Source organism: Narcine bancroftii, chromosome 1 (assembly GCF_036971445.1).
Source record: "Narcine bancroftii isolate sNarBan1 chromosome 1, sNarBan1.hap1, whole genome shotgun sequence".
NCBI lineage: Eukaryota > Metazoa > Chordata > Chondrichthyes > Torpediniformes > Narcinidae > Narcine > Narcine bancroftii.
Window position 1 is genome coordinate 359,092,485 of NC_091469.1, and position 23,016 is coordinate 359,115,500.

The following is a 23,016-nucleotide window of genomic DNA, read 5'->3' on the forward strand; positions in this document are numbered from 1 at the left end:
ATAGATAAATTAACTTGGAATTCTGAATTGGGAGGATTAATGCTCCCAGATTTAAAAAATATTTTTGGCAACCAAATTAAAGTTTGTCACCTCCCTCATAAACTGAGGAGACAAATCTTCATGGGTATAATTGATGTTGCATAAGTGTGGTGAGAGAATAGCAAAAAATTATACATAAATGGAATTCTAAATTATTTTCTTGCCCTAAAGAAGCCCCCCTATTAAAGCATATAATTACAATATGGAATAAAATTAATGGTCAAATTAGGGACGGGGATGGGGGTATAGTTGGTTCCTCCCCCCCCCCCCGCCTCCTTAGCTCAAAAAATGTTAATTCCCTTAATGAATGATAAAAAAATCTTGGACACTTGGTTCCAGGGAGGGGTCAAGTGTATTGAGGATTGTTATGAGCAGGGACAATTTATTAAACTTGAGCAAATTAGGAATAAAAATAGAGTTTTAAATATATCTTATTTCTGCTATCTTCAGTCAAGATCTTATTTAAGGGACAAATTAGGTCCAGCACTAACCCTCACTGCAGTGTAGCAAAATAGAGACATTGGTTCAAAAGGGGAGCACCAAAAAAAAAATTTCTAAAGTGTATTCCTTACTTCAGGCAGGAACCCCTAAATAAGGGCTTGATAAATCAAGACAAAAGTGAGATCAGATTTCGATATAGAAATTGATCCATTTTGCAGGTCTGACTTATGTCAGAACAACATAATTAATAGGATTAATGATAACTGCATCAGCCAGACTTTACTCCACAAAATTACACAAATTCAAATTGGGAATATCAGACCAATGTTTTTGATGTGGTCAAGAAATAAGTACTTTCTTGCATCCAACCTGGTCATGCCCTAAAGGGAGGCCTTTCTGAGAAGATTTGGGTAATCTCCTGGAAAAAAAAATTACTGGAATTCGATATCCTCAGTCACTGAAGAACCTAGTTAAGGTGGGTTATTTGTCCCTTGATGGGAGTAGGGTTTATCCTAGGTGAAGCCAAACTTTTCTTTTTCCTATTCTTTCTTCCTTTTTCTTCTTTTCTTTCTTCTTTTTGTTTTTTTTTGGGGGGGGGTGGGAAGATTCTTGATATTTTGTTCTTCTTTCTCTCCATTATCTTTTTCTCCCTTTGGTTAAAAATGGACAATTAATTTACATTTTTGTAGTATTATTGCAATTTTTATTTCTTTATAATTGAATCATATGTTGACTTTTTTTCTCACTTTCTTTAATATCAACATGGGGATATTGGCGTTTGTTCTTTTTGATTATTCTCCTTTTTGACAGCATGTTGATTGAAAATTCTCAAAATAAAATATTCATAAAGAAAGTGGAGCTGTAAATTATAATCCTTTAGTGGCTGATCAAATTTATTGTCAAGAGTATGTACATGACATTACATACATTCCTCAGATTCTAAAACCAAAGGAGAAATTTCTTCAGCAAGAGAGTGGTAAATCTGTGGAATTTGTTGCCACAGATGACTGTAGAGGCCAAGTATCAATGGGTAGACTTAAAGCAGCAGTTGATGGGTTCTCATTTAGTAAGGTTATGGGAGAAGGCAGGAAAATGGGGTTACATCAGCCATTATTTGAATGCTGGAGCAGACCTGATGGGGCGAATGGTCCATTTCTGCTTCTATCATTACGGCCTTATGGACACCAGTGAAACTGATACTGTTGACTTGGGCACAACAAACTCAAAACAATCAGCTGATGATACAAGTCAGATAAAATGTTGCCCATAATATCCATCTTTGTCCTTTATAGTAGTGAGCACAGAATTCTGTAAAAATTTACTCTATTTTGAAAAATAAAACACCTGCTGCAGACATGAGTTTTTAATTAATTATTTTGTGGATTTTTTTTTTTCTGCGTATCCACTACCAAAGAACCTTTGTTAGTTTAACATTGTTAGCTCTTATCTTTGAGTTGGGTATTTGTGATTCAAGTCACAATTTAGAGACTTGAGGACCAGAATTTAAGATGATATTTTGGTATTGAGGGATTAATGCATGCTTGTATGTGCCTTTCATTTTTTGTAAGAAGCAAGTTAAAATGACCCAATGGATATTAAAGATCTTGGAGTCAATACTTCATATTGCTGAACCAAAATTATCTTGCTCACTGTTCAAACATTGGCTGTAGTTTTTTTTTTATGTCAGAACAGCCACTCTTCCTTTTAAAAAAGGCTTAATGGCCTTGGTTCATGCGGGATGCTTTCCAAATGCAAGATGTCCTTTTTCAAACATACTTGGCCCATTTTATGGTGAATATTCCCTTTTCTACAGCAGTTATTTTGAAGCACTTTGTATTAATGTGTGTGGAGGTTAACCATTCACAAGATCTGACATGCACCTTTTCCAGACGTTTACATGTTCTGGGTCAGAAATCTCAGACGTACAGTGATGTCTGTGGAATTGCAGTGTGTATTTTATGGATATCGGCCATTCATCACTGGCCAATAAAAATGTTATTGTTCACGTTTATTTGTAGCTTTGGCCCTGTCCTTTTTCATTATTTTAATTATCATGTTTAGAAATTATTGCTGTCTATTCATTTTAGAGCATGTACTTATATTGATTGTCTTTCACAATAAACTTCAGTATCTCTCCTGCTGGAATATAGCTGTTTACATTTCAACGAGTTGTTTTTGATAATGGTAGACACTAACTTCATTGGCTGTGGATGGTTACACATTCCAGAAGGAGCTGTGAGACAACACTGAAGATTGTAAATATTTGCAGCATTCCTTCTGGTGAAGTTACTCCCATAGTGCATTTGAGAATGGCGAGAGGGGCTGGAGATTGGAAATTCCAGAACTTAGAGCCAGTGTCAACAAAGGACTGATGATGTATCTCTAAGTCAGGATAGTGTGTGGTTTCAAGGGAAAATGCAGGCATTGGTTTTCCATTGCTCCTGTTGCCCATGTCCTTCATGATGGTAGCAGTCATGCGTTTGGAAGGTGTCATTGGAGCAGCGTTGTGTTTTGCAGATGGTACACACTGTTGTCACCTATGTCCTGGTAAGGAAGGGATTGACTGATGTGCCAATTCACACCAGAGGAGTTGATGGTGCACCAGTCAATTCTCTCCTGTTGTCTTGACATTTATATAGCTGATCCAATTTAACAATGGTGGAAGACTCTGCAATTATAATGCCATTGAATGCCAAGAGTGGGTGGTTAGACTCTCCCTTATTGGAGATGGCACCTTAGTGATGGTAATATTACGTGATAATATCCAATGAAATGAAACACACAAGTCTGAAGGTGCTGTGATTGTAGCCAAAACACAGAAATGCTGAAGGAACTCAGCAGTGCTTGCAGCATCCAAAGGAAGGGAAGATATATAACCAACATTCTGGGCTTGAGCCCTTCTTCAGGGGGACCTTGTTCCATGAAGAAAGGCTCAGGCCCGAAATGTCAGGATTTCTTCACGCTGCGAAACCTGCTGAGTTCCTCCAGCATTTCTATGTTTCTACTTAAGATCCAATACCTGATTGTCATCCAAGTCTGGCTACACAAAGACATGGGCTGTTTAATTTGCTGCACAACTGTGAAGTGAACTGAACACAGTGCAATCATCAGTAAACATCCCCACTTCTGACTCTGATGGAGCAGCTGAGATAGATGGGCCTCAGATACGACCATGAAGACCTCTGGTTGTTATGTTTTGGGTCTGGGATGATTGACTTCTATCATCTGCAGCCATCTTCCTTTCTACAAGGTTCCAGCCACTTTTAATATCTATTGACCCCATTTTTACCTGGATGCCTTAGTCAAACGCTCCGGCCTCTGCAGTTTTGCTCTTCAGTTTAAACTGAGGTTGTGATGAGATCTGGGGCCAACAACCAGACTGAGCATTGCCTATGAAGTGCTGCTGAACAGCACTGTTGACAACAGGCTTGAAGTTGAAAACAGCAGAGCTACTGTGCCAGTAGCACTGCTGCTGGCATGCCTCCACAGGGTCCTACTGTCTGGCCATGATGCCTGTTAATCCATGGACACTCTGACTCTGAAGGGAGTCAGTTTAGCTTCTCTTTCTCTCGTACTGCAAGGGGCTCTGGGTGACATTAATAACAATTCTTTGTCTGCCATATGACAGGCAGAAGGCAATTTTGTGTAATATTACATGTTCTGTATTATTACAAGCAATAAAGGAATCCTGAATCTAGGAGCTGGTGGTGTATTTTTTTAACACCTTGAAACCACGGAGTCCACACCCAAGCTTGGCAGAGGGTCATCGAGGGATTATTCCGTGGATCAATGGACTAGTACAGCATACCAGAGCAGGAGAATGTTCCTCCCCTCCACCAAGTATAAGCCTGGGAGACTATAGGAGCAGAGCAGTGACTGGTTCATAAGCGCCAGGTATCAGGTACAGGATACAAGAGTGTGCCAAGGGCATGAAAGGGCTTCCCGATTGTATCAGAGGCTCAGATCTGGAGCTTGGGTTTGCCTATGGATCGAGCTAGATTCTGTGCAGCTGCAGGAGCGCTGGAGGTGAACCCATGCTGTCTCCAAGGAATGTGTGAGTGAGTTTGTGTGTATAATGTATATATGCTTTTTTTCTTTAAATTTAGACACACAGCACAGTAACAGGCCTTTTTGGCCCACAAGTCCATGCTGCCCAATTTACACCCAATTAACCTATACCCCTGGTATGTTTCCAATGGTGGGAGGAAGCCAGAGCCCCCGGTAAAACCCACGCAGACACGGGAAGAGATGTACAAACTCCTTATAGAGAGGACGAGATTCGAACCCTGGTCCCTATTGCTGACACTGTAAAGCCGTGGCACTAACTGCTACACCAACTATGCTAGACGATACTCATGGTGCCTCTTGGTGTCCCTTTACAGCAAGCACAATTTGACAAATTACATTTTGAGTGTTGGTACATGACAGTCAAGGAATCTTGACATTCCATCTTTTAACTGACCTCTGTGATTAGACTGATAGGCAGTTGGATTGGATTTATCATCTTTCATTTTCGCATTATACCTTGTTCAATGAGAAGCAGTCTGGCTGGTGAGTTCTAACATTCATACTGCCATGCAAAGTGGAAGAGCAAAATTTACAGAGTACAAATTATGCTGGAAAAAACAATTAGTAGCAAGCAAGCACATCATGATAATACTGTTGTGGGATACACTCAGGAGGCTGACAGCTATAGGGAAGAAACTGGTTTTAAGCCTGTGGGTGCATCCTTGAGCCCTCTGCTTGATGGCAGAAGCGACTTGAAACTGTGTCTGGGGTGTGATGTTTGCTGGCTGCTTTTTTGAGGCAGCAGGAAATGTAAATGAGTTCTTGGAGGGGAGGGAGGTTTGTGTTATGATCTGAGCTGCATTCACTACCTTCTTCAGATTCTTCTGACCTTGAATAGAGCAGATTCCATACTGAACTGGACGAGCCTGGGCAACTTTGTGCATTATCAGGAAGATGCCAGCGTAGTAACGGTGCTAGAAGAGCTTTACCGCAGACACAAATAGTTCTGGAGTGCTGGTCTTTGGTAAAGTAGCCGAATGTTGACTCAACCTGTGGCCTTCAGTGTTTTCTACAAATCAGACAGAATGAATCATATTGGATTGAGACAGGTTATTCCGCAGGAGCAAAACTTCAGACATTGATTCAGCAATGATTTGTTTCAGTTAAATGGACAGAAAAAAATGCAACAAAATCCTGCATTTCCATATTCTCAAAATGTCAAAGAATAAAATTGAGCCTCTGCATCTTTTCTCGTATGGACTTTAAATGCTGCAGAAACAATGAGAATCAGTGTTGCCTATCATCAGTAATTAGTGAACAATTAACAAGCTTTCAATACATGTACCACTTCATTGATTATAGAAGCTGTGGTCTTGGATTACCTTTCAAAAGGAGCAAAAGCCCGTCAGTGACTACCTTCCCAATTCCGCAGTCACAAACAAAACTGTCAATCAAAGCCGCTGATCTTAATCGGGATCTCCTTGATCAGTTTCGAGTCGTTTTGTGCTCTCTGCCTCCATTTTACTAAATAACCTAAAGCAGGACAAATGGTTAACTTTATCCGTTACTGTAGATGTTGTTTTAAACGTTAAAATTCTTTGTCGATGGTAATTCTGCCTGAATAATTTCTCATAGCCCTAGTTTAATTTTAAACTTTCAACAATTATAACTTTAGACATTCTTTGCCTGCTGCATCCAGTTCATCTCGAATGGAACAAAGCGTGGTTGCTTTACATTGGATGTTACTGACTGCACATTGGCCTCAGATTCCACCTCTAGGGTAATTGGCAGCAAAGTATTGGGAATGTGAAAGGCGTCATGTCAATGCAGCTTTCTCTTTTAATTTCAGCACTGTGTGCCTACCATTGAGAAATGCCATTTATTGAATAATTATTAGAAGCTGATTTTATTTTTCATCTCAACCTGAAAGCTTCCCATTTGCTGCTCTGGAAAAGATCAGATAACTTTACATCATATACATCGCATCAAGTTCTGTGATTTTATAATTTTAGACCAAATATTAAGCCTGAAATTCTTCTGTCATTCCAGCAAATATTCAGAGTAAAACTAGTTTGGGGCAATGTTCCTGGTGGTTTTATTTCAGGGCAGATGCTCCAACCATCCCAAAAAAATTCTCTGTCATGCAGAGATTTTGGAGGGACCAGGGGATGCAAAATAAAAGATGGTCACAATCTATTTGATGGCACGGCAAGCCCTTCAAGTCAAATAGACATGGGATCCAGAATTGGCATCCGGCTTGGGATCTCCCAAATAGAGGGTGAAGATGCAATTCTAAACCTGGGCATGTGCCCACTGATGGGCATAATCTTGTGCCAAAAGTGCCTCATGACCCCACTCCACCTTCTGTCCATACTACCTTAAACCCAACAATATTCCATGTTTTGTAATTGGCTGCACAGCCATTTACCCTGACAGCATAGGCAGTAGGTCCATGTGGAGATTTCTTCTACTTCTCCACGAAAGTCAGCGAATTACATGATCTTTGTTGAACTTTGATGATCACTTTTTAAGGTCCAGTGCCTTAATCTGTTACACACTGAATGACCTCTTGGTGTTTAAGGCACACCTTTATTTTCCCCTTGCAGTGCACTTTTGTTACCTGCTTTACATTAAAATTCCAATGGCATCTGTTTCTAGTTTGTTTTTATGTCTCACGAGAATGTTATTACTGTGAACACATTAGAAACATTTTTTGCCATGGAAACTGCTTTACAGTGTTTTGTAACTGCCCCATGAAGCAATTTATTCTGCATATATTTATGGTTTGTAATAGAACTTTTCAAAGATTGCCGATATCTGGTTTGCAAAATATCTTCTTCGTTGATCTGTGTAATAATACCTAACCAATACATGGCTGACCATCTGCTCACAACCATTTGTTTGTTTTTTTTTAAAAAGATTTTAAATACATTTTTCAAAAATATTCCACTGTGAAGGCAGTAAGTCAGAAAGAGATTTAGAGCCTGGCATAGGGTCCTGACTTTTGCTGATTGATGCACCATAACATTAACTGATCATTCCTCTCCATGCATCTGCCTGACCTGCTGAGTCCAAGAAGTTTTTTGTTCACTCAAGGAACATCAATCTTCATTTTGGGTGGGAAGGAAATCTGCTGACTACAAATTGGTTATTTCAAAATTTCTTGATCTCCTCTATTTTCTTGTGACAAGTGAGCACACTGATTTAAAAGGCACATTTTCTGTGTGTTGATAGTGCAGGTGAAAACAGTGGCATTTGTTCCACTTGGATGTAGCCTGTTTCACTTTCTCTCCACAAAACAGTGGTGATTTCTGCTCCCTTTTAATTTGTTGTGACACTATCAGTTCTCTCTGTTCTGCAGAAATGTTAGATCTTCAACTGTGGTGCAAATTTAGGAAAATTAAAAAATAACAAGATGGCTCTACCTTTGAAAGGATGTCAACAAAGAAGTCAGTCCCTTTTTATAACTGGTGTATGTTTGCAGGGAGGATTTCTCACATGAACGAGAATTCCACGACTTTGAAGTCGGTGCATCTGTCAAAAGCCCTCGTGGAATTTCACTGGGGATCTTTGGTTATGAATGAAACCAACTCAACCAGCAAGCCATGTTTTTACATTTATCATTAAATGCCCACTGTTTGTGAGATATATGGAAACCAAATGTTTGATTGACGAGTTTGATTTTGGAGTCAATTATTGATGCAATTCCAGTGGTGGCTCTCTGCCAGATTAAAAATTGATGAGAAAGCTGATAGGTCATTATAGTAATAACAGTAATTTAAAATGTGTTCACCTGAATGGGGAAAGAAAATAGTTACATAATGGCCTGTAGCTTTTATTATTGGATCATTCATCAAGATTCATAAAAAGTCAAAAGGTGTGAAAGGCCTCATGTTGAAAATCAGCCTGTCTGTATTTAAATGACTTTTCTGTGCAAGAATAAATGTTGTTTGTTCATTCAAAATGCCCGTGAAATGTAAATGGAATGATATAAAGCAGAAATATTGCAAATATCATTTCTGGGTTTTCTAAGTCACTAATGGAAATGGAAATTATGTAGATAACTAGAAGTTCTAGGGACAAGAGATCATCAAGACATTTGGATTTAGAGAAGAAATAAAATCTGATTGCTGGCAGCACTCAGCAGGTCAGGCAACATTTGTGAGAGGGAGCCATGCGATTATTATTTCAGGGTAATGAATTGAAAATTTTGGAGAAAATCATTTCAAGTTAATGTCTTCTTTTTCCGTGAACAGGTCAAAATCCAGATGAAAAACGCCAGCTGAGTGTAGGACAGTGTGAACGAGGCGAAACACATCTGTTGTATGACCAGCACGGATGGATGAAATCCTCTAATCCTTCCAGTTCCGGTGACATTTTCAACACAGCAGCACAGTCAGGAGAGGTAAGTTAAATGGTAAATAAAATTAGATGGATTCTGTGGAAAGATCTCACTTCCTGAAAAATTAGAACACAAGTGAGTTTCTTGGACTTCGAGTAGTTGATTTACAGATATGATTGAGACAGCAAAACCACTTTTCTCTGGCAAAGGGAAATTTCTTTCCAGTTGCTTGTAAAACAATATTCGCCTTTTGTTTTAAGGAGATGAAGTTTAAGGACAATAGAAAACATTTTCTTGTCACTATTTCATCAGTACCCCTTTTTGTTCTTGGACCAGTCTTATTCAAATTTGGGTGAATATTTTGGAAGTATCTTTAGAAGTGCGGCTGAAAAATAATTTTACCCAGTGTTCAGCTGTTCCTTAGTCGCCAGTCAGGTTGGGCTAGGGAAGATTCTGCCTCTATTGGAATTTTCACCCCCTTCCACCCTCCCCCATCCCCCAAACAATTATTTGAATTTGAGGTCACAAATTGGACTGGAAAGGCAAGAAGTGATAGGAGATTTGATGGTTAAGTGGTGTTGAGGTTAAGAATTACCCATGATTTTGATGAATGGTGCAGCAAGCTCAGGAGTTTGTGTATCCGTGTCTCTCATTGTCCCTTACATTTTGCTGGTTTATCTGTTGGACCAGGAGGTTGGATTTGAGCTCATAAATTAGACTGTAGAATTCTGCATCGGTCAGCTGTTACTTTAATTCTTCTACAGGCATGTGAAGATGCGAAGCAAGTGCAGAATTAGGCTCAGCCCTTTTACTGAGTGAAACAGCAAAGTCTGCAGATGCTGGGTTAAGGTCTGTTACTCCCCGTGGTGAAAGAACCTGACAACAGTGGTTGGTGTATGAAGAAATTCCCACAACCTGGGCTCCAGAGGGATGTGGCATTGGTGAAACCACTGTGTGGAGAATGGAGGGAATATATAAAACATTCAGTTTAAAGTGTCAGAAGAAATGCTTTTCTGAAAGTGGATGTGTATTTTTTTGTAAATTAAAGTAATGAAACAATTGGCCAAAAGAGGTCTGGCTTTGTGTTGCAGTTTGGCTGGAGTAGTGCTTCTTGACAATTTAGAATACAAATCATGAGCTTAAATCTTGTGGTCATGATCCAAGGCATTGAGCAGTCCCTTGGAAATAAAAGGCAGGTGATTATTCCTAGTAATAGAGATGATGTATGATTTTAATCAGTACCAATTAATTCCAAGGAATGTCCTGTTCTATTTTGCTGCAGCTAAACAAACCAGGATGTAATGTTAGCCAAGATGAAGGGGATGGCAGACTGTTGATCTCTTCGTCTGTAAATGAAGTGCCACCTCCCACGCCAGGATTTCCAGTCTCACCCCCAACTCCGTATGGTAATTACTGTCTAATACTCAGAATAGTGCTTTTTAAAAAAAATAATAGAAAGTAAGCAAGCAATTGAAATATTGACATGAAGGAACATTTGTGATCATAATCATTCTGGGTCTGCTAGTTAAGTTGCATGTTGGAAAATTATTTAATGGTCATCATATTTGTACCTGGGGGAAAAAAAAGTGTGATTTTTATTTCTGTTGCAGTCAAAATCTCTCAGAGTTATTCTGCTGTTCCTGCTTTTAGAGAACAGAATGGCAGCTCTTCTGATGTCTACAGAATTGTTCATGGTAAGGAATATGCTCTCGGCCTGACCTTGTTAATCTCATTAAGAGGCTCTGGAAAGGCTAACTTTCATCGGACCCTGACTCACTGCAACAAAAAGCAGTGCCCAGCAAATTAGCTTTATGGAAGCCTTCTTGCTGTTAGACAACGTGAAGCATCTTTGGAGCTCAGACTTCCTGAGTATTCTGTTCTGTTTTTCATACAGAACATGTTGCCCACATTGTGATTGAAACAAGGAAGCCACGCTCTGGACAAAGGGGGATTCATTTGAATGATGGTGCACATGATAATAGATCATCTGCCAATTTTGCACATCCCCTTTTTTTTTATTGCCGCTGCTTTGAATTGGGGATGAAATGTATGCTTTCTTTTGGTGATGGATTTTGAATCTACAGGTTTATGCATTTTATTGCTTTCCAAAATGGGGATTTATCCTTTAGTGCTGAAGGTTTGCATTTCAGAGCCAGTTATGTCCCTGAACAAACTGTTCCCAGTTGAACGTTGCTTGGATATTTCCAAACTGCAAAAAGACAAGACCATTTGTATCCTACATTGTATTGCCAACTGGGTCATCAGCGACTGTTAGGAGTCATAGAACCAAGCAGTATTAAATAGGCCCCTCAACTCAATTTGTCCATGTCCACCAAGTTGCCTACCTGAGCTAATCCTGTTTGCTTTTATTTAGCCCATATCCCTCTCCCTGTCTAAATGCCATTTAAATTACATAATTGTCTCCGTCTCTATAACTTCCTCCACCAACTTTCCTTTCAGGTCTGTTTTAAATCCTTTCCCTCTCACTTTAAGTCTATTTCCTCTAATTTTAGACTAACCTACCTAGAAAAAAGATGGTGTCTATTCACCCTACCTATGCCCTTCATGATTTTATATACCTCTGATAATGTCACCCTTTAGCCTCCAACACTCCAGGGAGATAAGTTACAGCACACCTGGTCTCTTCTTAACTCAGGTCTCCAGTGCTGGCAGTATCCTTGTAAATCTTTCCTGTACACTTTCCAGCTTCAAGATATCCTTCTAGCTTGGCAACAGGAATTGCTCAAAATACGCCAAGTGTGATCTCACCAGTGACTTGCACAGTTGGAACATGAAGTCCAAACTCCTGTACCGATGAACCCAAACGTTCCATATACTCTCTCCACTACCCTGTCTGCCAACATTGCCACTTTGAGGGAACCACAAACCTGTATCCTTAGGTCTCACAGTTCAACACTTTCCTGGGCCCTACTATTTATTGTGTAAGTCTTCCCCTCATTTGACTTACCAAAGTGCAAAAATGCAGACTTGTTCAAATTAAATTTCATCAGAAGTGGTGCAATGAAAATTTACTGAGGCGTTAGAACCTTTCATGGTGATCAATATCTGCCAGAGCTGTTTAATTCCAAGCAAGTTTCATTGTTGGTCCAAAAGTGGACAAATGAGCTGAATTCCAGGGTGAATTGAGATTGAGTGCACCACATGAAGTGTGGCATCAGGGGCCACTGGTAAAACAAGAATTAGAGGAAACTTTTCACTCGCAGAAAGGAAAGTGATACAATTGTTGTGGGATCCACTGGTTTGTTTTTGGAGATCTCAAGGCAGTGCCTTAGATTCAAATATCTCTTTTTGCATCCTCGATGACCTTCCCTCCATTAAAATATCAGATGATTGCACAGAGTTTAATTCCATTTGCAGCTGCTCAGCTAATTAATCTGCCTTCACAACAGTGCACATAAACCTTGACACCATCCAGTTCAAACCAGCCTTCTAAAACCATAACTCATCCATTGGAAATGAAGTTACCTTGTCCAACAGTGGCTTTTGGACAGAAGAACATAGGAGAAGGCCACTTGTCTCCTCAAAGCCTGCTCCACTGCTTAAACTTAACATCAATTATGGCTGATCTATTCTGTGCCTCATTTCCTCAATTTTTCAAATACATTACTTATCTATCTCTAACTTAATTATATCCAATAAGCTATCCTCCACCACCTTCTGAGTAATAGAATTCTAAAGGTTCATGAAATTCACTCCCTGCAGAAAGAAACTTCTATGCACCTTTGTTTTAAATGATTGGCACTGTGTCCTCTCAATTGAGAATCTCCCACTAATATAAACATTTCAACATCTGCACTGCCCTGGTCCCACAAAGTCTTAGTAGGATCAACCCTTATTCTTCTCAAATCTAAAGAATGCAGACCCAAACTATTGAGCATCTCTTGATTGGACAATAACCGCATCCAAGAATTTTGTTTGGACTTTCTCCAAAGCCACCATATCTTTTATTTTTGGTTGGGTGTGCTTATTGGTCACAGTATTCTAAATATGGCCTCACCAACAGCCTATCTAATTGTAACAACATTTTCCTGTTTTTAATCTTCAATCTCCTTGCAATAAAGACCAAAATGCCATTTGCCTTCTTACTACTTGTTGCACCTACTTGATAACATCTTATGATTTAAACTTGTGCAGTCTGTCTCAATTTAGATCATAAACTGCCTTGAGATTCCTCTTATCAAAAGCACATGACATCACACTTTTCCACATTGTTCAATTTACCAAATTTTTAATCCAATGGCTTGATCTGCCTTTTTTTTTGTTTATTATCATGTCTTCAAAGAAACTGGAAAAAATTGTTTTCCATGCTATCCAAGAAAAGTTACAAATCCTTGAGTATAACATGTAAAGCAAAGTAAAAATGCAGCGTATAGTGTTACAGAGAAAAGGTTCAGTTAAGGCAGCATCATTTTACTGATGAAAGGTCCATTCAATAGTCTGATAAGAGCAGGGAAGAAACTGTCCTTGAATCCAGAGGTGCATATGACCAAGCCCTCATCTTCTGCACAACCAAGGTGGAATGGGTCCTTTAATATACTGCCTTCTTTCCTGAGATGGCAGGTAGTGTTGATAGTTATGACAGAGGGGAGATTGGTTTCCACTACATTCACAACTCTGCAAGATCTTGTGGTTTTTTTTACTGGTCCTTGCATGTTATTTGAAGTTAATCCCATCATTGAATAGTTGCTCTGTCCTCCACGGGGAAGACTAATGCAAAAAATAGATATTTTAAAAATTTCCTGTTATTCACCATCTTAATTCTTGAAAAGTTACCCAAATTACCCAAGTTGCTCTCACTTTATATATCCACAGAAACATTTAGTTTACTTTCATGATATTTGCAAGTTTTCTTTCAAATCCAATTTTATTTATTAAGCTGTTGGTTCTGAGAAAAATTCCCAGTCCTCAAGTCTACCACTAGTCATTGCCACTTTGAATGCCTTATTTTTCAATTTAACAATATCTTTGACTTTTTTTTGTTAACTATAGATGTTTTTCTCCTAGAATCCCTCTTTCTAATTGGAATAAATTTACATAGAGCTACTGCTCATCTACTAACGTACCTCTGAGCTCATTTGATCAGTCCACGTTTCACTTATATACGTTTGTAATTAATTAAGTTGGAGATGCTGATCTTGGACCTGTAATGTTCTCCTGCCATTTTATGGTCACTCCTTCCCAGGGGATCATTAATCCTAAAATCTCTTATTAATCCTTCCTCATTATACTACCCATGCCTCCTAAACCTCCAACGTCTATCACCTTGAACCATAAAACACTACAGCAAAGAAACAGGCCCCTTTAGCCCTTCTAATCTGTACTGAACCATTTTTTTTCTGCCGAGTCCCACTGACCAGCACTCAGTCCATAGCCCTTGAGGAAAAGAGCTCCAAGCACTTTGATGCAAAGGATTTGCAAGTCATCCCCCAAGTCAGTTGTGGATACGTATCACTGCTCCACCTTTTTGAAAGGGGAAAATCCTGGAACTCTTTATCTAATATGAGGGGCATGGAAAGGGTAGATATTACAAAAACTTACCTATTGCAAATATGTATAAAATTAAAAGGCATAGGTTCTAGGGTAAGTGGTAAATGTTTTAGAAGGAAATAACTTTTTCACTCAGAGGCTGGTTAGAATCTGGCATGAGTGGATGGTGAAGGCAGCTCACAATGTTTAAGAAGCATTAGGATAAGCATTGGAAAAGCCAAAACCGAGAATTTTACAGACCAAGTGCTGGTAAATGAGATTAATATAGATAGATGGTTAATGGTCAAAGTGGGCATGATGAGTCAAAGGGCCTCTTTCTGTGTGACTACTTGACAACTCTCAGCGATGTACCAATACAAGAGGGTGGCCTCATAGTAATTCCAAAGAACAAAGTGAGCATAAGCAATAAATGTCTGTTGATGTCCACATCATGTGAATGACTAAAAATTCAGGAGTCAGACCATTACCACAGCTACTTGGCATTCATATCTCAATCAGATGAGAGTGCAATTTTTCTTTCTTCATGACTTCCTTCCAAGCCATTATTTGACTGCATGGAGTTCAGCCCACTATATTGGAGAAGGTGTGGGGTTGTTCTTGCAGTGTGATCTAGCTGCCATTCTGTTACTTGTTTATTGAAATCAAAGGAACCAGCTTTGTATTTGGATCTAGATAGGTGTTATCACCAAAAGTCATAAGGTTCCAAACTGAAATTGAAATCAAGATTGTCACAGAGCTTCAGCCATCTGAAACACTCTAATTTGTTTTAACAATTGTTTGCTCAGAGTTATTTTAAGCATTATTTATTGAAGCTGTAAGTTAATTTGAAATCTGATGCTCAAATTATGCGTAAACTCTGAAATACAAAGAAGAGATTTATTTCTGGTTTGCTTTTATAATATTTGGAATTTTAAGCAAAGGGGAATAAAGTAATTAGCCCAGCAGTTCAACAACAGAAATAAAATAATGGAATAGATGACTAGAATTACCTACCTAGAAATATCATGCAAAAACTAATAAGCATTCATTATTTCTGAATCTCTTTTTACATAAATAATCCAAATTCAGGGTCATTTAAAATAAAGTTTCTGAACATAAATTTTTAAAATGTATCTTTCCATTAAAACAAAATGTAATAATGTTGAAAGATATTTAGTCCCAGTAGCAGAGTACTCTTGTTGGAATACTGTAATATTTCCATTGATGATTGTCTGTTTTAAACTTTAATTTTTTTGTGCATGAGAGAGGATGGGAAGGTGAAAAAGGACTGCAAGATGTGCCCTCCACCCCTGTGCCCATTGTGCAGTTTCCAGTGAACGTTGCTCACATTGGCTTTTCAAAATGGATTAGTAACATAGTAACATTAATATATACGACTGTGACGTTGTATCCTTTGTAAATGAAGGTCATCATTTCAATATTTCAGAACAGGAGGTCTAATTTACCTACAATTGCTGACAAGATAGCTAATTTGCTGCATCCAAATGTCTATGTGGCATTAGGTATACAAAGTCATGAGGAAAAAAATCGATCAGGTGAATCAGAGCGTCTGTTGTTCAGAGTAGAGGAACCTGAAGGGTTGTTGCAAGATTGCTATGGCTACAGCTAGGTTATAGCTCTCAGTTATAGCCCTAAGGCTGTAGCTCGAATCTGCAGGAGAAGAAAGACATGCACACCAGTAGAGTGTATTCGACACGAGTTTATTCAGTGGCAGCTGTGCCTTTTATAGTCAGCCCGGCCACGTCACACCTGGGGCGTGGCTTGAGCGGGGCCGGCTGCTGGTTGGTTACCTCAGATGCCCGGGCCCCGATTGTTTTGCTGGTCGCTGTGTTTGACAGCCATTTCCTGTGTTAGCCCGAGGTTCAGGCCACAGGCTACGACAGGGTAACCTTTTCATAAAGGGTGATGGCTTTATTGGCTGCCGGAGGGGTGGTTAATATGATGTTTAAGAAAAAAATGGATGGGTTCATGGATAGGATGAGTTTAGAGGAATATTTGGCCCAAACATAGGCCAGTGGGATATTTTTGTTGACGGGTGAAAATTAGGAGGACCTGTTTCCAGGCTGTATGATTACATCTCTATGACTATGACCTTGGGCACATTTTTCAGGACAGAGTTTAGTGATGTAGAGACTATTTGCTCCAAGCAAGTGTGAGGCACTTTACATGAATGTGCTGAGCACAGTATTCCTGAAGCTGCATTGTGTTGTTGTTGAATAACATGGAAGGATTTCCAAAGTTGCTGAATCATAATTGGAATTTGGAAGGTTCTAGAAAAAAAATCACAAAGGCAAAAAGAATTTTTCCTTTAATTCACAGCATTTTATCATCTGTGAGCAATTGCACTCTCATTTTTTATGTTCATATTTATTCTAAATGTTTGAATGTCACATTGTTTCTAGCAATGAGCAGAGAACCACTGGGTCGTCTTAACTGAGCTATGTGTGGGGAAAAGAAAATACATGATGCAAGTTGTCATAGATGTATGAATAGGGTTTACTTGCTAGCATCTGCAGTTAACTTTTGACATTTTGTGTGTTAGTGGTTGACGGTGATGCCTGTAACAGTATGGCACCGCTAATGAACGCATGTACTTGCTCATTGGGTGTCGGTACATAAAAGGATGATTTGTACGATTGACTGCACTCACCCAGATATTTCCAGTCCTAACTTCAGCTTATGTCACAGGGAGCATGGAGATCTTTGTTTGTAGGATCCAGCAGAGGTGCCAATGTGGAATGAGGCAGCTGCTGCAAGATATTATGCTCTGATTAGATAGGAGAGCGTTACATTCTGGATGGATGGTCATCTGGGATGATAAGTTGGCTGTAAAACACAGAAATGCTGGAGGAACTCAGCAGGTCTTGCAGCATCCATAGGAGCTAAAGATGTCTAATCGACGTCTCAGGCCTGAGCCCTTCTTCAGGGCCAAGGTTGTCATGCCACCTTGTAGCCATGTTGCAGTGCTGATCTCTGGTGGTCAAGTGACATGGGTTCCAGCTGTATCTCACATTTCCAAAAGTCCTCAAAATTTAATGTTGATCAGATATGTTGCTTGTCTGCAAAATCGTATCTTAGCCTTGAGTTTCTTTTCTATTCATGTGTTATTTTCTGTGGACCATATTGTAAGTGGTTGATTCTTTCATGTTCTTATGAGGGATTTTAATTTCTCTCCTCAGCTCTCTGAATGATAATGACTTTAATGTCATCACATAAGTACAATGAACAAAGATTCTTATTTGCTGCAGCCACACAGGTACTTCGTTTTTAAAAAATCCACTTCTTAAATATTCATAGAGGGAACGTTTTGCTCCCTGTAGATGTAAGCCCCTTATAGCCAGAGTGTTCACAGATATTTTCAACCTCTCATCGCTGCAGTCAGAGGTTCCCAGCTGCTTCAAAAGACCATCAATCATCCCAGTGCCCAAGAAGAGCAGTGTGAGCTGCCTCATTGACTAATCCCCAGTAGCACTAACTTCTACTGTGAGGAAATGCTTTGAGAGTCAGGTACATGTTAACTGAGGCCATGACCAAAGTAAAGATCTGGACCCTCTGCAATTCGCCTATCGTCACAATTGCTCCACTGCAGATGAAATATTGCGAACTCTCCACTCAGCTCTGGATCACCTTAAAAACAGCAATTCATACATACAGCTGCTCTTCATTGACTACAGCTCAGCCTTCAATACCATTATTCCCTCTGGGCCTCTCTACCCTCCTCTGCAACTGGATCCTTGACTTTCTCATTGGAAGACCACAGTCTGTACGAATTGAAAACCATGTCTCCTCCTCACTGGTCATCAACACAGATGCACTCCAAGGATGTGTGCTTAAAAGCAGTGACTTAAAAAAAGCATCCTCTATCCTCAAGGATCCCCACCACCCAGGCCATGCCCTCTTCACTCTGCTGCCATTAGGAAAAAGGTGCCATAGCTGGGTATATGCGTACCATTTGCTGCGAGTAGTTTGGACTGTTGAGCCTGGAATTCTCGTTTGAAGGTGTTCGGTGGCAGGATTCTGCATTCGCCTCCTATGTCGACTAAAAACCTTCGTCCGGAGATTTGGTCGACTGCACAGAAACACTGCCTTACTTTTCATGCACTATTTTTAATTTTTTAATATTTATTGTTGTAAGATGGTGTATAATATGAATGTTTGCACTATGACGCTGCCACAAAACACCGAATTTCATGACTTGTTCATGACAATAAATTCTGATTCTGATATCTCTGCGCACCTGTATTTGGAGCAGTGAATAACACTGAAACAGTACCTGAAAATCTTTCACCAACCAATGTTCCTGTGCATTACAACTCTCACCCAAAGTACGCTCACAACCTCCTTTTTCTTTAAAGCCTGACCAATATGTACTTTATAGTACTTTAATCTCTCCAAAGTAATCTTCACCTTGTGAGAATATCCCATTCTCTAAATAAGTAGTACAGCATAAAGTCTGAGCAACCTATTTTAGGAAGGCCTCTAAACTCATGGAGAGCAGAGATCAATCAGTGAACAGGTTGGCATATGGGCTGAAAATAGAAAGATTGGTGGGAACAGAGAGAAAATCACTAAAGGAAATGTCAAAATGTAAGAGTTCATGAACCAATAACAAACAAAAAAAATCAAAAAGACTTATGCAGACATTAAAAGCACCAATGAAGTAACTAACTCTTAATGTATATTTGTCTTTATCAAGAAAGAAAATTCTTTCTTCTTTGGCTTGGCTTCGTGGACAAAGGTTTATGGAAGGGTATGTCCACGTCTGCTGCAGGCTCGTTGGTGACTGACAAGTCCGATGCGGGATAGGCAGGCACGGTTGCAAGAAAAATTGGTTGGTTGGGGTTGGGTGCTGGGTTTTTCCTCCTTTGTCTTTTGTCAGTGAGGTGGGCTCTGCAGTCTTCTTCAAAAGAGGTTGCTGCCCGCCGAACTGTGAGCCGCCAAGATGCACGGTTGGAGGCGATATCAGCCCACTGGCAGTGGTCAATGTGGCAGGCACCAAGAGATTTCTTTAAGCAAGCCTTGTACCTCTTCTTTGGTGCACCTCTGTCTCGGTGGCCAGTGGAGAGCTCGCCACATAACACGATCTTGAGAAGGCAATGATCCTCCATTTTGGAGACGTGACCCACCCAGCGCAGTTGGGTGTTCAGCAGCATGGATTCGATGGTTGCGGACTCTGCCAGCTCGAGTACTTCGATGTTAGTGATGAAGCCATTCCAATGAATGTTGAGGATGGAGCGGAGACAGCGCTGATGGAAGCGTTCTAGGAGCCGTAGATGATGCCGGTAGAGGACCCATGATTCGGACCTGAACAGGAGCATGGGTATGACAATGGCTCTGTACACACTGATCTTTGTGTGTTTCTTCAGGTGGTTGTTTTTCCAGACTCTTTTGTGTAGTCTTCCAAAGGCGCTATTTTGCCTTGGTGAGTCTGTTGTCTATCTCTTTGTCGATCCTTGCATCAGATGAAATGGTGCTGCCGAGGTAAGTAAACTGGTTGACCATTTTGAGTTCAGTGTGCCCGATGGAGATGTGGGGGGGTGCTGGTGGTCATGGTGGGAAGCTGGCTGATGGAGGACCTCAGTTTTCTTCAGGCTGACTTCCAGGCCTCAACATGGTTATCCAACTGCACGAAAACCAACAAGGTCGGGTCAGATACAGCAATGAGCTCTCCGAACTCTTCTCCATTGACAACGGCGTGAAGCAAGGCTGCGTCCTCGCACTAACCCTCTTTACTATCTTCTTCAGCATGATGCTGAACCAAGCCAATAAAGACCTCAACAATGAAGACAGTGTTTACATTCGGTACCGCACGGATGGCAGTCTCTTCAATCTGAGGCGCCTGCAAGCTCACACCAAGACACAAGAGCAACTTGTCCGTGAACTACTCTTTGCAGACGATGCCGCTTTCGTTGCCCATTCAGAGCCAGCTCTCCAGCGCATGATGTCCTGTTTTGCGGAAACTGCCAAAATGTTTGGCCAAGAAAGAAAATGATGCTAAAGTAAAAGAAGAGGTAGTTGTGAAGTGGGACAGGCTAAAAATTAATTTTAAAAGCATACCTGTTTTGCATCAGGCCAATCGATCACCAGTCTGAGGGTAAATAAAGGTGAAAATTGAAGAACTAGTGCCTTGCCCCTACAAGTCACCCTTGGTTACAAGGATGTTGCCATAGTCAAGGAGGAGTACAAATATCACAGCTTTGATCTAAAGGAATATCTCATGAAGAACAATGTTATTCACGTGAGCAAGAAAGCCTGCATGAATTTATTAAAAGCAAAATGTCCTCAAGTAATTTGAGATTTTTGAGAAATATTGTTGATAACTGCAGTTAATTGATGAAGCAAATGCAGATTTACAAGAAGAGTTGAACAGGAGCTCATTGGCAACCCATGGAATGAAAAGGCAATGGCTGCATAGTTCAGATGTTGACTTAGAGTGAGTGATTGTATTATTTTTAACCTGGAGAAATGTGTTCCCCAAAGCTTGTTGCAAAATGTCCTGCTTTTTTAATAATAACTTGGTATATTTGAATTGAGTTGTGATTGTCATGTTTATCAAGATACAGTAGAAAAACTGTTTATGTGCTATCATGGCATGTCAACCCATACTGAAGTGCAAAATGAAATAAGCTTGCAGAATATAGAAGTAAAATGCAAATGTCTGCAGACATCATGATTGAAGTAAAAATACAATGCTGGAGAAACTCAGCAGGTCAAGCAGTGCCCTTTATGTAGCAAAGATATTTAACCAACCTTTCTGGCTTGAGTCCTTCATCAAGGTGCAGAGTATATTGCGGCAGATAAAAAGCCTACTGATGAGAGTTCCATTCAGATGTCTGATTAAAAGCATGGAAGAAACTGTCCGTGAATCCAATTTACAATCTTGTAATGTTTGAGTATCTCAAAATTTGCAGAGGTCACAAAGCTTGAAAATGCAGCAAACAGTGGGGAGGGGAGGATTGGCTTTCAGGGGGATATAGGTATGCGGGTGGAGGAATGTGGGATTTGAAATTTAACTGATTAGTTCAGGGGTGGATGTTGGTAGAAGAATAAGGAAAGGGAGCAACTGGTGTCAGCAGATCTTATCAGAATTACCAGTTTCCACCCAATGAACATACTGATTTCGAACTTCGATTTATAGAAGCTGTGAGGTACCTTTTCCAAACAATCATCATACACCAGTCTGGCTTCTTTGTCAGCTAATTCGGTTATCAAATGTATTGTGACTAGGGACCTGGTAGTCTGAGAGGGAAACACCTCTGGTCATTTCTATTATTTATTCTGTTTAGGAGGGCAAAAAAATTATTTAGGGGAGAGCAAACTCACCATCAGCTGTGGCAGATCTCAGAGCTGAATGACATTTGATGTTAACAGCAACTTCTTGCTGATACCAAATCCTTGTCTAAGATGTCGCTATAACATGGACTGCTACCCTGTTAATATTTTTACTGATGGTCTGAGTTTTTTTTCATGGTGTGCTTTACTACTAAGACGTAATGCAACTTTCAAAGCAGTTAGGATGTTTGTCCATGTTGTGGGCCTGCCCTTGTCAATTGTGTTTTCTTTAAAAAAAATTTTTCCTGATTTGCTGGTCGATTTCCTGAGCTCAGGGCAGCTGTGTGGCAACTGTTGAAAGCAAACAATAATTCAGCAGCTTGCTTATGTGACTTGAAACTACTCGTTTTATTTTTAATTCAATTGTTATTTACTTCAGTGTTTGTTTCCCTTGACTGAAAACCACTACACTGCTAAGTTTGGTATTTGCTTGCCTTTAACCAAAAGTGAGTCCAGAGACTAATGAGAGTCTGTTTTGTACTTAATAGTTGTAAAGAAAATGTGCACAAAGTATTTGTCCTGAAGGGCATTTTGACCTTTGACTTTTATTCGTCCAATTTCATTGGTAGGAACAGATTGGGAGGGTGCAAAACAAAGCTCCAGTATCGCTTGAAAGTCAAATGTAAATGAGGCTGCAGTTAGAGCATGAATGCAGTGAATGGACACTCTAACAGGCTGCGGGAAACAAACTTCACTGAATCAATTGGTGAACTATTTTCGAAGTGGACTAAGCTGTTGCTTTACCAAACTTCATTTTAAACGTAGTCCAGCAATCTTTCTTAGGCCCCTGTGCAAGTTGGGCTTTTATTGCAGGGTTCCTAACGGACTGTAAGTATATGAGAACAGAGAGCTGAGTGGATAAGCACTTGAATGAAGAAACAGTTTTATGTATGTGGTGTTCCTGCTGTGCTTCTTCTAAACTTAAGTCTGGCAGGACAAAGCAGCAAACCAAAAACTGGTAATATTTCAGCACATTGAACCTATTAATCCTTTTATGACTATTTTACATCATGATTACCTCTGCTGGTCGGTAAACTGTGGCTTCAGATTGATGTGGGTTTCTATCCGAATCCTCAGAGATTTAGCAATCTGCTAGAAGGCAGCTGGCAATGAAACACTATCACTGAAGTCTGAAATGATTACTGCTGTTGAGCTCTGCTAATGCACAGGGCACATTTTAAACACATGGCTTTGTAACTGGAAATTTTTGATACTGCTTTTGAATTTGCAGGCCTCTTTGCACTTATTTGCTGGGAGCAGAAAAATCGTAGAAATGTTTCACAATGAACTTTGTGTTTCATAAAGGACTTTGTGTTGGAGCATGACGTTTTCAGAGTTTTTGATTT

General features: G+C 39.9%; 1 protein-coding gene across 16 annotated transcripts in view; it reads left to right on the forward strand.

Moving 5' to 3' along the window:
* The window catches only part of LOC138750166 (tensin-3-like), a 480,425-nt gene that overhangs the window by 413,151 nt on the left and 44,258 nt on the right, over positions 1–23,016 (forward strand). For 15 of the 16 annotated variants that reach the window (XM_069912329.1, XM_069912327.1, XM_069912319.1 and 12 more), the window contains 3 exons: positions 8,745–8,893; positions 10,113–10,236; positions 10,441–10,524. In XM_069912329.1, coding sequence (XP_069768430.1) covers positions 8,745–8,893; positions 10,113–10,236; positions 10,441–10,524 — 357 coding nt within the window. The remainder of the gene's footprint in view (positions 1–8,744; positions 8,894–10,112; positions 10,237–10,440; positions 10,525–23,016) is intronic. The other variant, XM_069912339.1, reaches the window with a different exon arrangement.